Source organism: Pipistrellus hanaki (assembly GCF_964339955.1).
Source record: "Pipistrellus hanaki genome assembly, chromosome: 1".
Taxonomy (NCBI): Eukaryota; Metazoa; Chordata; class Mammalia; order Chiroptera; family Vespertilionidae; genus Pipistrellus; species Pipistrellus hanaki.
The window spans coordinates 72,111,349-72,124,798 of NC_140503.1; the positions used below are offsets into that span (position 1 = coordinate 72,111,349).

The 13,450-nt window shown below is 37.9% G+C and overlaps 1 protein-coding gene and 1 long non-coding RNA gene across 2 annotated transcripts in view; both read left to right on the forward strand.

The window, feature by feature from the left end:
* The first annotated feature begins 894 nt into the window (after positions 1–894).
* LOC311611566 overlaps positions 895–13,450 on the forward strand; it is a 193,022-nt gene continuing 180,466 nt past the window's right edge. The window contains exon 1 of the long non-coding RNA XR_014793123.1: positions 895–942. This is a non-coding gene — a long non-coding RNA (uncharacterized lncRNA). The remainder of the gene's footprint in view (positions 943–13,450) is intronic.
* OR6J1 (olfactory receptor family 6 subfamily J member 1) lies at positions 11,928–12,910 on the forward strand (the record flags this gene model as incomplete). Its single annotated transcript, XM_084877129.1, has 1 exon — positions 11,928–12,910. Exon 1 carries the CDS (start codon positions 11,975–11,977, stop codon positions 12,908–12,910), a length of 936 nt encoding a protein of 311 aa, XP_084733255.1. The 5' UTR covers positions 11,928–11,974.

The window sequence follows — 13,450 nt, forward strand, 5'->3', positions numbered from 1 at the left end:
ATCTCTTATATTTTAATCTCTTAATAAACACCTATGCTTTTATGGATAGATAAAATGTCTAAAAGTAAGAAAAATTTCAAATATTCACAAAAAAAACCAATGGTGAAATATTAAAATAATTCTAATTTTGAAATCAGAAAAAAATATAGACTTGATATTCATTAATTTGACCTTGGTTAGAAATTGTAACTGAAGACAAAAGCTGTAAGCCCTAATTAACATTCTAAGTGCTTTGAAGGAGAGGAGGTTCATTGACATCAGTGCTTTAAGAAAATAAAGTGCTAAACCATTTCAACTTATTAGAGAGCCAAGGAAACAGCAAAAATACCTACATATCAATTACTAAAAAAATGAATTAATATTTTTTCTGTATCTTATGCTTGTATAATTGAGCATTTTTCTAAACATCAACTAAAAGAACTTTCTTACATTATTGAAAGATTTTTTAAAATAGTTCCAAGGATAGTTGTCTTGTAACTTAAAACTAAAAATATTTGTTATAAGAAACCACATGTGTCTAAAATGTTTGTTTTCAGAACTGTGTTTTCATTTAAAGTTGTAGCCTTATTTTCATGAGAGACTGATTCATTCACCATTGTTATTTTCATTACCTCACATATGTAATATATAGCTAAATAAGTAGTTGGGGGGGGGGGGGTGGCAATTCACAGCCTAACTTGCTTATGTCAATAAAGAAGAAAGAATTTTAAAAAGTAAATGAGCCGAAACCGGTTTGGCTCAGTGGTAGAGCGTTGGTCTGCGGACTGAAAGGTCCCAGGTTCGATTCCAGTCAGGGGCATGTACGTTGATTGCCTGCACATCCCTGGTAGGGAGTGTGCAAGAGGCAGCTGATCGATGTTTCTCTCTCATTGATGTTTCTAGCTCTCTATCTCTCTCCCTTCCTCTCTGTAAAAAATCAATAAAATATATTTTTTTTAAAAAGTAAATGAATTGAGGATATAAAACAATTAATTAGAAAGAAAGAAAGAAAGAAAGAAAGAAAGAAAGAAAGAAAGAAAGAAAGAAAGAAAAGTAAACCTAAGGAAAATAGGAGGAAGAAATTAAGAAAGTAATGAAACAACAAATAAATACAAGAACTGATTTTTGAAAATCAACTAAATATATTAACTATTAGCAAGCCTGTAGTTCTTCATTTTAAAAGGAAAAAGGACAAGTATACCAAATGGGCGGGGGATGGGGACAGGAGAGAAGAGACTAGATACAGCAGAAAATATTTCTATATTTATGTATTTCTCTTTTGCTCACATATATCCAAATACATTTGAAAACTAACCCCAGAAAAGATGAAAAACAAATATACCAAGTAGCACAGCACTAGCCCGGACACTGCCAAAAAGTTATCCTCTACATTCCCCTTCCCGACCTGACACCCTGGCAAAGTCACCACATCCAGATAATTTCACAGAACTAAGCACAAGCACACATGAAATAAGTGAATAAATAAATAGGGAAAAGTTTTTAATTCTTTTCATAAAGCAAGTGTTTTATCAATAGGAACACAGCAAAACTAGTGCTAAAAAGGGAAACTACACATTTATGAATATCAATGCAAAAATCACAACATAATAGCCATGAGAATCCAGTAAAACATAAAATATATATATATGTCATAACTAAGTGGGGTTTTTCTAAGGGATAGAAAGATTACTCAATATTAGGAAGTCTGGTAACATAATTTATCATATGAATATACAGAGAGAAACATAATCATTTCCATGGATGTTGAAAATTTTTTTAACAAAAAACAACTTTCATACTTAATTTTTGAAAAAAGTGGTCTGATAAATATGGCGAAAGATCAATACCGTCTTAACAATACATATCAATGATCTCCAAAGCTAAAATTATTCTTAGTGGGGAAAGACTAGAAGCTTCCTCGTTAAATATAAAATTTAAAAATTAAAGTTCCTGCCTGGCAGGTGTGGCTCAATGGTTGAGCATCATTCTATGAACCAAGAGGTCATGGTTTGGTCCCCAGTCAGGGTGCATGCCCAGGTGATGGGGTGATGGGCTTGATCCCCAGTGGAGGGCATGCAGGAGGCAACCAATTGATAATTCTCTCTCATCATTGATATTTCTATCTCTCACTACCTCTTCCTTCTCTGAAATCAATAAAAATATTTTTTAAAACAAGAATTAAAGTTCTTTAAACAATTAAAGTATTTGCTATTTCTAGCTACAAAAAATGTTCATGTCATGTGCACTGTGAGGTGCAAATATTGGGAAGAAATTAGAAAGAAAATAGCAATAAAGAGATTAAAACTTATGTGTGTTTTTTTAATTTTTATTGAGAGTATTACAGATGTCCTTTTTTTTTTCTCCCATTGTCCCCCTCCACTCAGTTCCCACCCCACCCCAGGCCTTCACCACCTTATTGTCTGTGTCCATAGATAATATATATATATGGTGTATATATATAATAAAAGTGTAATATACTAATTAGACTGGACAGCCAAACGACCTTCCAGATGTCATTCTGGATGAAGCAGTGGTGGCAGGGGCCGAGGTCTGAAGCTGGCCACCGGGCACACTGGCTCTAGGGCCTCCAGCAGGTACCAAGTCAGCCACTGCCTGGGGCCACTCTGCAGGAGCTCAGTTGGTTGGAGCATCGTCCAGTACACACCAAAAGGTTGTAGGTTTGATTCCTGCTCAGGGCACCCCAGTCACAGTGTGTATGGGAGGCAACTGATCAATGTTTCTCTCTTCCTTCCTCTCTCTAAAAAAGAAAATCAATAAACAGCCAGGCAGTCCAGGCAGGTGTATCTCAGTGGTTGAGCATTGCCCTATGAACCAGGAGGTAACAGTTTAATTCCTGGTCAGGGCACATGCCAGGTTGTAAGCTTGATCCCCAGTAGAGCGTATGTAGGAGACAGCTGATCAATGATTCTCTCTTATCATTGATGTTTCTATCTCTCTTTCCCTCTCTCTTTCTATCTGAAATCAATAAAAGCATATTTAAAAAAATTAATAAACATATCCTTAAAAAATACCTAGACAGATAGCAGACTGATTAAATAATTTAAATTGATTTTACATATTACAGACATGAAAAGGTCTCCAAACTATGTTAATTTTTTTAATTTAAAAAAATCCATATGATAAATAACATTTACACCATGATCTTTTTAAAAAAAAAAATGTAGTGTATACAATTATTTGTATGCATAAAATCTTATTCCAAAATGTGAATAATTATTGCATCCAGGTGATTTTTTATTTTTCTCATTTTGCTTGAATTTTCTAAAATGTCCTATGAGGAACATAAGTTATTTTGCAGCAAATAGGAAACAAAAATGTTATTTTAATACATTTTTAAAATTTTTATTCCAGGTTTCTCCTAATTGAAACAAGTCACAATATTCTATTTGTTATTCTTGGCATAACTGAATATTTATGTGAGTCAAAATGTGTTTGACATCACCCTCAAATCACAGTGTTCAGATACAAAGATGTCCTTCAATCCAGTGACAAGAACACAGTTTCATAGCTAAAGGCAAATAAAAAGAACATCATTTGCCCAGGAAATAGTACAGCTGAGACATCGATTTCTGAGTCAAGGAAAAGGAGGATCTAAATCATCACAGCTGACAACAAAGCACAAGCTGAGTTGGTCAGAGGGAGGTTCAACGTCTGGGATGCTCATTTCAAATCACTTTGGGAAGGCAAAGTTAACTGCTGCTAAATTTCATAATGTCTAAAAATCACTGCATGGGAGAACATATTTGCCAATGTTATATCTGGTAAGGATTTAATCTCTAAAATTTATAGGGAACTCATACAACTTAACAAAAGGAAGATAAACTAATCAAAAAATGGGCAAAGGACCTAAATAGACACTTTTAGAAAGTGGACATATAGCCAGGACCGGTTTGGCTCAATGGATAGAGCGTCGGCTTGGGGACTGAATGGTCCCGGGTTCGATTCCGGTCAAGGGCATGTACCTTGGTTGCGGGCATATCCCCAGTAGGGGGTGTGCAAGAGGCAGCTGATCGATGACTCTCTCTCATCGATGTTTCTAACTCTCTCTCTCTCTCTCCCTTCCTCACTGTATAAAATCAATAAAATATATTTTTTTTTAAAAAAGTGGACATATAGAAGACCAAGAGACATATGAAAACATGCTCAAAGTAACTAATCATCCAAAATATGAAAATCAAAATGACAATAAGGTACCATCACACACCTCTCTAAATGACTATCATCAACAAACAAAAGTGCTGGTGAGGATGTGGAGAAAAAGGAGCCCTCGTGCACTGCTGGTAGGAATGCAAACTGATGCAGCCACTGTGGAAAACAGTATGGAGTTTCCTCAAAAAAATTAAAAATGGAACTCCCATTTGACCCAGTGATTCCAATTCTAGGAATATATTCCAAGAAATCAGAAATGCCAGTCAGAAAGGATATATGCATCCCTATGTTCATAGCAGCACAATTTACAATAGTTAAGATTTTGGCTCAGCCTAAGTGCCCATCAGCAGATGAGTGGATTAGAAAGCTGTGGTACATCTACACAATGGAATACTACGCTGCTGTGAAAAAGGAAGAACTCTTACCATTCTCAACCTCATGGATAGACCTGGAGAGCATTATGCTAATCAAAATAAGCCAGTCAGATAAATATAAATATCACATGATCTCATTCATTTGTGAAATATAATGAACAACATAAACTGATGAACAAAAATAGATCCAGAAACATAGAAGTATTGAACAGACCATAAAACCTCAGAGGGAAGGCATGGGAGGGTGAGGAGGGGCAGGGAAGAGATCAACCAAAGGACTTGTATGCATGCATATGAGCATAATCAATGGACAAGGACAGTAGGGGGATGAGGACATATGCTGGGGGGTGGGAGCAGCCAGGAGAGGTCAATGGGGGGGGGGGGGGAGGGGACAGGGAGGAGAAATATGTAATACTTTAAACAATAAAGAATTTAAATTTAAAAATAAATAAAATAAAAATCAGTAACTTTTCCAATTGCAAAGGATAGACCTTGCAAACCTTGATAAGGAAGCTTACATTGATTTCATCACAACAGATGATAAATGGTGATAAAACAAAAGCAAATACAATAGGTGCTAACACTTCAGTGTAAGTTCCAATCCATTTTTTTTGTTGTTGTTTTTAATATTTTTATTTATTAAATTGATTGGGGTAACATTGGTCAACATAAACACAAAGGTTCAGGTGTGGGTTTCTACGTTATAAGATCTGTATATTGTACCATGTGCCCACCATCCAAAGTCAAATCTTCTCCTTCACCATATATTAGGACTTCCTTATCCTCCCACCCCCTTCCCTCTGGCAACCACCATACTGCTGTTTGTCTTCATGAGTTTCAGTTTTAAATCCTACATATGAGTGAAATTATATAGTTCTTAGCTTTTTCTGACTGACTTATTTCATTTAGCATAATGTTCTCAAGGTCCATCCACATTGCTGCAAATGGCCTATTTCATCCTTTCTTATGTCTGAGTAGTGTATATGTACTGCCGGGAACCAATTGTGTATATGTGTATATACACATCCATTGTGTATATGTACTGCCAGGAACCAATTCCAGCATGTAATAATTACAAGAGTTTTACCAAAAGGTTGGTGAAGCTTGGGCGGCTCAACAAGGATAAGCCACATATGTAGTTTACCAGTTGGAAAAGGCTAAACAGCACTTCCCCCAAACCTGAATAGGATTATCTGCTGCCGGACAACTCAGAGCATTTTATTGCCTACTGTTGGCCAAACACCTGAACAGCTGTAGGCTATTCCCCAAATTGACAATGCTTCTGTACCCTTTCATACCTTCCCTTTAAAGTGTATATTTCCACCTTGCCTTAGGACAGATTGTGTTGAATAAAAGCACGGGTCCTTGGTCAAGGTAGGAGTCTTTAGCTCCTTCAGGTGAAGATCCTCTGACCCTCAATGCCTTTCAAAATTATCTTTCATCTCCGGACTCTTTAATCATCTATGTGCAGCCCCTTTCTCCAGAATACTGAACCCTTTATAAGGCTGGGACAAGAACCCTGGCAATGTACCACATCTTCTTTATCCAGTCCTCTATCGCAGGACACTTTGGTTGTTTCCATGTCTTGGCCATTATGAATAATACTGCAATGAACATAGGGGTGCATATATTTTTGCGAATACACGATTTCAATTTTTTCGTGTATACACCCAGGAGAGGAATTGCTATGTCATATGGTAGCACTACTCTTAATTTTTTGAGGAATTGCCAGAGTGCTAAAGCATTTGCGTAATCTTAAAGCAAGCAAGTGGTTCACAAAGCATTTTGCCCAATTTAAAAGATATTACTTCCAAATGAAGGCTTCCCTGTACTTTAGAATTTTTAAAGTGACAAAAAGACACTTTAACACACATGCACACATACATGAATGGTAACTGTGTGAGGTGATGGATGTATTAAATTAACTTCATTGTAGTAATCATTTTACTCTGTGTGTGTGTGTGTGTGTGTGTGTGTGTGTGTGTGTGTGCGCGCGCGCGAGCGCATATATCACATCACATTGTACACTTTAAATATATACCATTTTATTTGTCAATTATACCTCAATAAAGCTGGGGGGAAATTAAATCCTCACTTTTCCATTATCTTTCCTTTTGTCCCTTCCCCCAGGACCCTGTATTTTACCATCTCCAAGCTCCAGTGAAGAGGAGCAGCATAATATTAGCCAAGGTTCTATACTACTTGTTGATGGTCCCTTACATTCTTATAACAATAGGACTGCCTAATATTAGACAGAGTCCCCTATTTCAGAGACATAATTAGATTTATTACTCTAACTAACAGTAACTGTTATTCTTGATCTGAACAAACAACAAAAACTTTTGATTGCAAAGTTATAGTAAGTAACAGCCAAGAGATTTGGGAAGAGGCTGACTGAGGCTCATTATACTAATGCTCTGGGGATTGAAAACCCCATCAAACTTGAGAGAAGAGTAGATCCCTTAAGAAAACAAAGCTGCAACCAAAATCTTTCAGCCCTGATGTCACCTCCACAAAGGGATGTGTTTATTTCAGAAGTAGTTCACCCACTGTCTCCTAGAGTCCCGTTGCCCACAGAAGAAATACCATCTCACTGAGACTGGGCCAATGTGAGGGTGTAATGAACGTCTTTAAATTATTAAAATCACCACATTTTATAAAGGAATACAAAAAATGAGTGCCAGCATGACCTAAGGAAAGGATTTCACCAAATAACTGTACTTTTCCAAGGTGGCTCCCAAGATGAGCTTGCTGAAAATGGAAGATTTTGAAACATTTTTGGATTCATCTTATCCTGTGAACTGAATGATGACAAAGTCCAATGAAACCATTCTCCTAACCAAGGAAGACAGCTGGCCATTCAGGACACTTTGGAAAAGAAAAGGTGTCCTTGGAGAATGCCATAAATTCATGAGAAATGGAGCCCTCAAACCAACAGCATAAGATCTGCTTTTAGAGCCCAAAGACAACATACAACCTCAAGAAATACCCCTGAGGACCAGGTATCATCTTCAATCCTGTGAGTAGTGTGTTTGGGATGGCTTACTGGGACTTCCCCAGAGGGCTGCTAGGCACCAGACTATGAATCTGTGGGGTAATCTCCACCTTGGCACTGCTGGGGATGGCAGAGCAATACTGGCTTTCTCAACCCCTCCTCTTCCTGGCACTTATTTTTTTTTTTACTTTTTTTTTAATTAAATTATTATCTGTGTACATATTTTAACATTGCCCCCCCCCATACATACCCTCCCTCCCCAGAGTTTTGTGTCCATTGGTTGTACTTATATGCATGTATACAAATCCTTCGGTTGATCTATTATCTCCCCCAGATCTCCCTACCCTCCCTGATATAATTTGACAGTCTGCTTGTTGCTTTACTGTCTCTATATTTATCTCTTGGTTCATCAGTTTATAATGTTCTTTATTATCCATAAATGAGTGAGGTCATGCTGGCACTCATTTTTTATATTCCTTTATAAAATGTGGCACACTGAGCGCACACACTAGTCTCATTTGTCAACTTTAGCCCCACCATCCAGGTCAATGCTAGGCAAGTCAAAGTTTATCTGGTCAGAACCATTAAGTTAATGCCTGTTCTACCTTGTTCTCTGTGTAACTGTCACCTTAGGAAACCCAAAACTCAAAAACTTTGAGTTTTGTTTTGTTATGTTTGCTCCTCCTTAAAAGGAGAAGATCTCACCCTCCTTCTAAGTGTACTACAACAATCCAGAAGACCATAAAGTTCCAGCCATGGTAGAACAAACCTCCCACTTTCCCACTGGGCACTACATGACAGACCCTTAAAACAAGGAATGGTCTGTGGATGGTGCATCCATGTCCAGGCTGTCAGGTTGTCAAGCAAGTCTCTCCTTTCATTCATCAAGCATGTAGGATGAAGAGAAAATGCCTGAGATTCATGAAATGGCTTTCTTCCTTTTGTGTCTGAAAGGCCCTGAGCTGTTGCTCTCTGGTTTTAAATAAATACATAAATAAATAAATACATAAATAAATAAATAAATAAATAACGTTTATTAGCAGCCCTGTGTGCTATATACTTGGGCTGGTCACAATATCTTTTTTTTTTTTTTTTAATCTGCACCCAAGGACATTATTTTCATCACTTCTAGAGAGAGGGGAAGGGAAAGGGAGAGAAACATTGATGTGATAGAGAAACATCCATCAGCTGCCTCCTGTACACACCGCACTCTGGGGTTGAACCTGCAATCCGGGTATGTGCCCTGACTGGTATCAGACCCGAGACTCTTCAATGCACAGATGATGATCTAACCAACTGAGTCTCACCAGCCAGGGTGATCACAATGTATTTTCACAATTTATCTGTGCCTAGCTCATGATTCAACATGACCCAGAGCATTTTTCCTCTCCTCCCACTCATATCCAACTCTTCATCATCTTAGTCTCTATTTCCATCTTCCTCTCACTGTGTTCTACCCAGAACTTTACTTAAATAATACTCATCCTACTAGCTCCTGATGATGTTTCTGAGTGTGATCTTCTTGGTGGATCCTGCTTCTGTTCTGAAAAGAGCTGGATACATCTCTTGGCTACCTGGGCTCACCTTTGAATCAAATGATCACTAGTAAGCTGCAGAGACTTCCTTTTCAAATCGCTGATAAATCTAGACAACATTGAGCCTAGAATTAACCAGTGGCAAATAGTTATATCCTCAGAAGCTGATTGACTATTTTATGTTCTTTAATAACTATCAACAAATATTAGGTATAATGGTAGTTTATAAAATCACTTTGAATAGTGCAAAAAAAAAAAAAGGCAAACCAAGGGATATACAGTTTAGAATTTTTTCCTCCCTATCCATATTCCCTAATATTTTCTTCATCTCAAGTACCTAAACTGGGTCCCAATCTTATTTTCTAGAGGCTGGAAAATAATTCTTGCTGGTAATTACAGTAGTAGTTGATATTACTTAAGGACAGGAACTTCCAAGGATGCTAACTTTCTTATTGAATTTATTGGAGCAACATGGGTTAATAAAATTATATAGATTACAGGTGTACAATTCTATAACACATCATCTATATATTGTATTGTGTGACCACCACCACAAGTCAAGTCTCCTTCTAATCCCCATTTATTCCCCCTCTACCTTCTTCTACCTCCCTCCTCCACCCTTTCTCTCTAGTAATCACCATACCGTTGTCTGTCTGAGTTGTTTTTTTCTTAATCCCTTCACCTTGATCATTCAGCCCCCAACACCCTCCCCTCTGACAGCTGTCAGTATCCATGAGTCTATTTCTATTTTGTTTGTTAGTTTATTTTGTTCATTAACTTTCACCTAAAAGTGAAATCACATAGTATTTATCTTTCTCTGATTGGCTTATTTCAGTTAACATAACACTCTCCAGGTCCATCAATCTATCGCAAAAAGTAAAATTTCCTTCTTTTTTATAGTTATAGCCTAGTAGTTTTTCATTGCATAAATGTACCACAGTTTTATTGTCAATTTCTCTACTTGTGGGCACTTGGGCTACTTTTAAATCTTAGCTATTATAAATAATGCTGCAATGAACATAGGGGTACATATATTCTTTCCAATTAGTTTTTGGGGTTTTTTCAGATATATTCCCAGAAGTGGAATCTCTGGGTCAAAAGGCAATTTCCATCTCTAATTTCTGAGGTAACCCCATATTGCTTTCCACAGTGGTTGCACCAACCTGCACTCCCACCAACAGGGCACAGGATTCTCTTTTCTCCATGCCCTCGCCTTCACATGTTTGTTGACTTATTAATAACTAGAGGCCCAGTGCATGAAATTTGTGCACTGGAGGGGGGATGTCTCTCAGCCCAACCTGCACCCTCTCCAATCTGGGACCTCTCGGGGGATGTCTGACTGTCCCTGTGGGATTGGTCCTAAACCAGGAGTCGGACATCCCTCTCACAATCTGGGACTTGCTAATCTCTGCATCATTCCAATTTTAGTAAATATGGTGCCAAAGTGAGCACCAAAGATGCTGACTTTAGAAGAGAGATCTTTTAAATGGTTTTCAGAGTTTTTGCTGCTAGGAGCAGTCTAGCAGACCCAATCAGACTACTGTCTACTTAATGACTCAAACTCTAGGCCATCTCAAAAATAGAGAGTATCCCTTAAGAATGTTTGTGGGGAGACATCTCCACCTCTTTATAAAGAAAAGCAAACTCTCTTCAGATAAGTCAATGTAAGATGTATGATTCTGCAAAGTTGCTGTCCCCTAGGAAATATTACATAAGTGGTATGTCTCCACCTCTTGTATGTCAAACACCACTTGGTGTTTTTTGTCTCTTATACATTTGAAGTATTATTCACTCATTTGTAAGTGTTTATTAAATCTGATTGTTTCAAGTAACTTGTTCTAAGAGCTATATAAAATGCAAAGATTAATAAATAAGTTTTTGACCCATTAAGAAATGAAAAACAAAACACAATGAAAATTAATGAGATATAATAACATTGTGAGGGATACAGAGGAAAGAATCATTCATTCAAAAGAAAAGTCTCCATCAGGGGAAAAAAAAACCACACCATGTATGGGGGAGGGACTTAACGGATAAATAAGATTTGAATGGCTGATGATTCCAAACATGGAATGAATGCCACATGCAAAAGTACAAATGCATGAAATGCATAAATAATAAAAAAATCACAGAGTCTATTTTATCTAGAGCCCATTAGAAGATGTAATGAGAGGAGAATCTGGATATATCTTTTGGAACATCATTAAGAACCTTAAATATAAGCTCCCACTAAAGAACTTTTATTTATAATATATTACTTGAATATTTTTGTTTGTGAGAGTTGAGTTTTTCTTTCACAGATTTTCTCTTTCCTTTGTATTAATCCAAATACTAATGAAGAGCATCAGAGATTCAGGTAATCTTGAAACAGCAATAGAATGTCTACACATTCTAAATCAGTTTATCCATGGATATGGATTTGTACCATGAATGACTAAGTAAAGCAGAAAAGTTACCACCTCAAATATGAACTACTCATGAATGAAAATCCAGTATTGGAATAAAGATAAAAGTAATATTGAATAAAAAATAAAATAAAAATTTTTAATGTTGAAAATAGGTTATAATGTTAACACAAAGGAATTCATTGAAGAATCAGTGATAGAAATTTGGTTAAGAAAAGTAAGCAAGGATAATTTTTGGTTTGAGGTGTTACTTAGGTCATCCTGCAGGTAACCACTTTCTCTTCTAACTCGCAGACACACCAGGAACCAAACATAAGACAGGGGCTCTACAAACAAGCCTGGTGGCCAGTGGTGGAAAGATATGTCCTTCAAATAGATAAAGGATTCCTTCCATTCAAAGTATGACACTCATTCCTCTTTCCTTTCAGTTTCAGGTGGCCTTAGATTCCCCAGATCATCACAGCTCCTAATGCTGCACACCTCTGATTGGCCATCCCAGCAGAGGTCAGAAGAGCCATGGGAAACCACACCACTGTCACCGAGTTTGTCCTCCTGGGGCTCTCAGATACCTGTGAGCTGCAGATGCTCATCTTCCTGGGCCTCCTCCTAACCTACCTCCTCACTCTACTGGGGAATCTCCTCATCGTGGTCATCACCCTCATGGACAAGCGCCTCCACACTCCCATGTACTATTTCCTCCGCAACTTCGCTATCCTGGAGATCTGTTTCACCTCAGTCATCTTCCCCAAAATGCTGACCAACATCCTGACTGGATATAAGACCATCTCCCTAATAGGCTGTTTCATACAGAGCTTCCTGTATTTCTTCCTGGGCACAACAGAGTTCTTCCTACTGGCAGTGATGTCCTTTGACAGGTATGTGGCCATATGTAATCCCTTGCGTTATGCCACCATCATGAGCAAAAGGGTCTGTGTCCATCTAGTTCTTTGTTCATGGATGACAGGATTTATCCTCATCATCATTCCAACTTTCATCGTATTTCAGCAGCCATTTTGTGGCCCCAATATCATTAACCATTTCTTCTGTGACAACTTTCCACTCCTAGAACTCATATGTGCAGATACAAGTCTGATAGAGCTTCTGGGTTTTATTGTGGCCAACTTCAGCTTACTAGGCACTTTGTCTGTGACGGCCACCTGCTATGGCCACATCCTCTGCACTCTCCTACGCATCCCCTCAGCCAAGGAGAGGCAGAAAGCCTTCTCAACCTGTTCCTCCCACATCATGGTTGTGTCTCTGTTCTATGGCAGCTGCATCTTCATGTATATCCGGATGGGCAAGGGTGACCAGGGGAAGGACAGGAACAAGGCTGTGGCCTTGCTCAACACAGTGGTGACCCCTATGTTTAACCCCTTCATCTATACCCTGAGGAACAAACAAGTGAAACAAGTATTTAATGAGAAAATGAACAAGCTCCTCTTAAAAAGATGAGCTGGACTAACCCGCATGACTCAGTGGTTGAATGTTGACCTATGAACCAGGAAGTCATGGTTCAATTCCTACTCAGGACACATGCTTGGGTTGGGGGCTCCATCCTGGAGGCAGCCGATCAATGTTTCTCTCTCATCATTGATGTTTCTATCTCTCTCTTCCTCTCCCTTCCTCTCTGAAATTATATATATATATATATATATATATATATATATATATATATATATATATATATATATATGAATGATGAGTTGGACCTGAGGAAAGGGGAAAATTGCCTCTTTTTCTCTGTAAATGCAGCTCCTGTCTTGATCTCCATGAACTACCCCCTCCCAGACAGTTTTTTACCTTGTTCTCAAATCTATAGGGCTTTCTTACATATATCATGAGTGACTTACGAAATGTTGTCAGAGTACAAAAACTCAGTATACCACTAACATGTCTGCTATGTCTTAATGTTTCTGACCCTAGCCTTTATCTGAGCTTCTTAATCTTTAAGTTGTAATTATAAGCTTAGCATTCCATATTCTCTACACCATC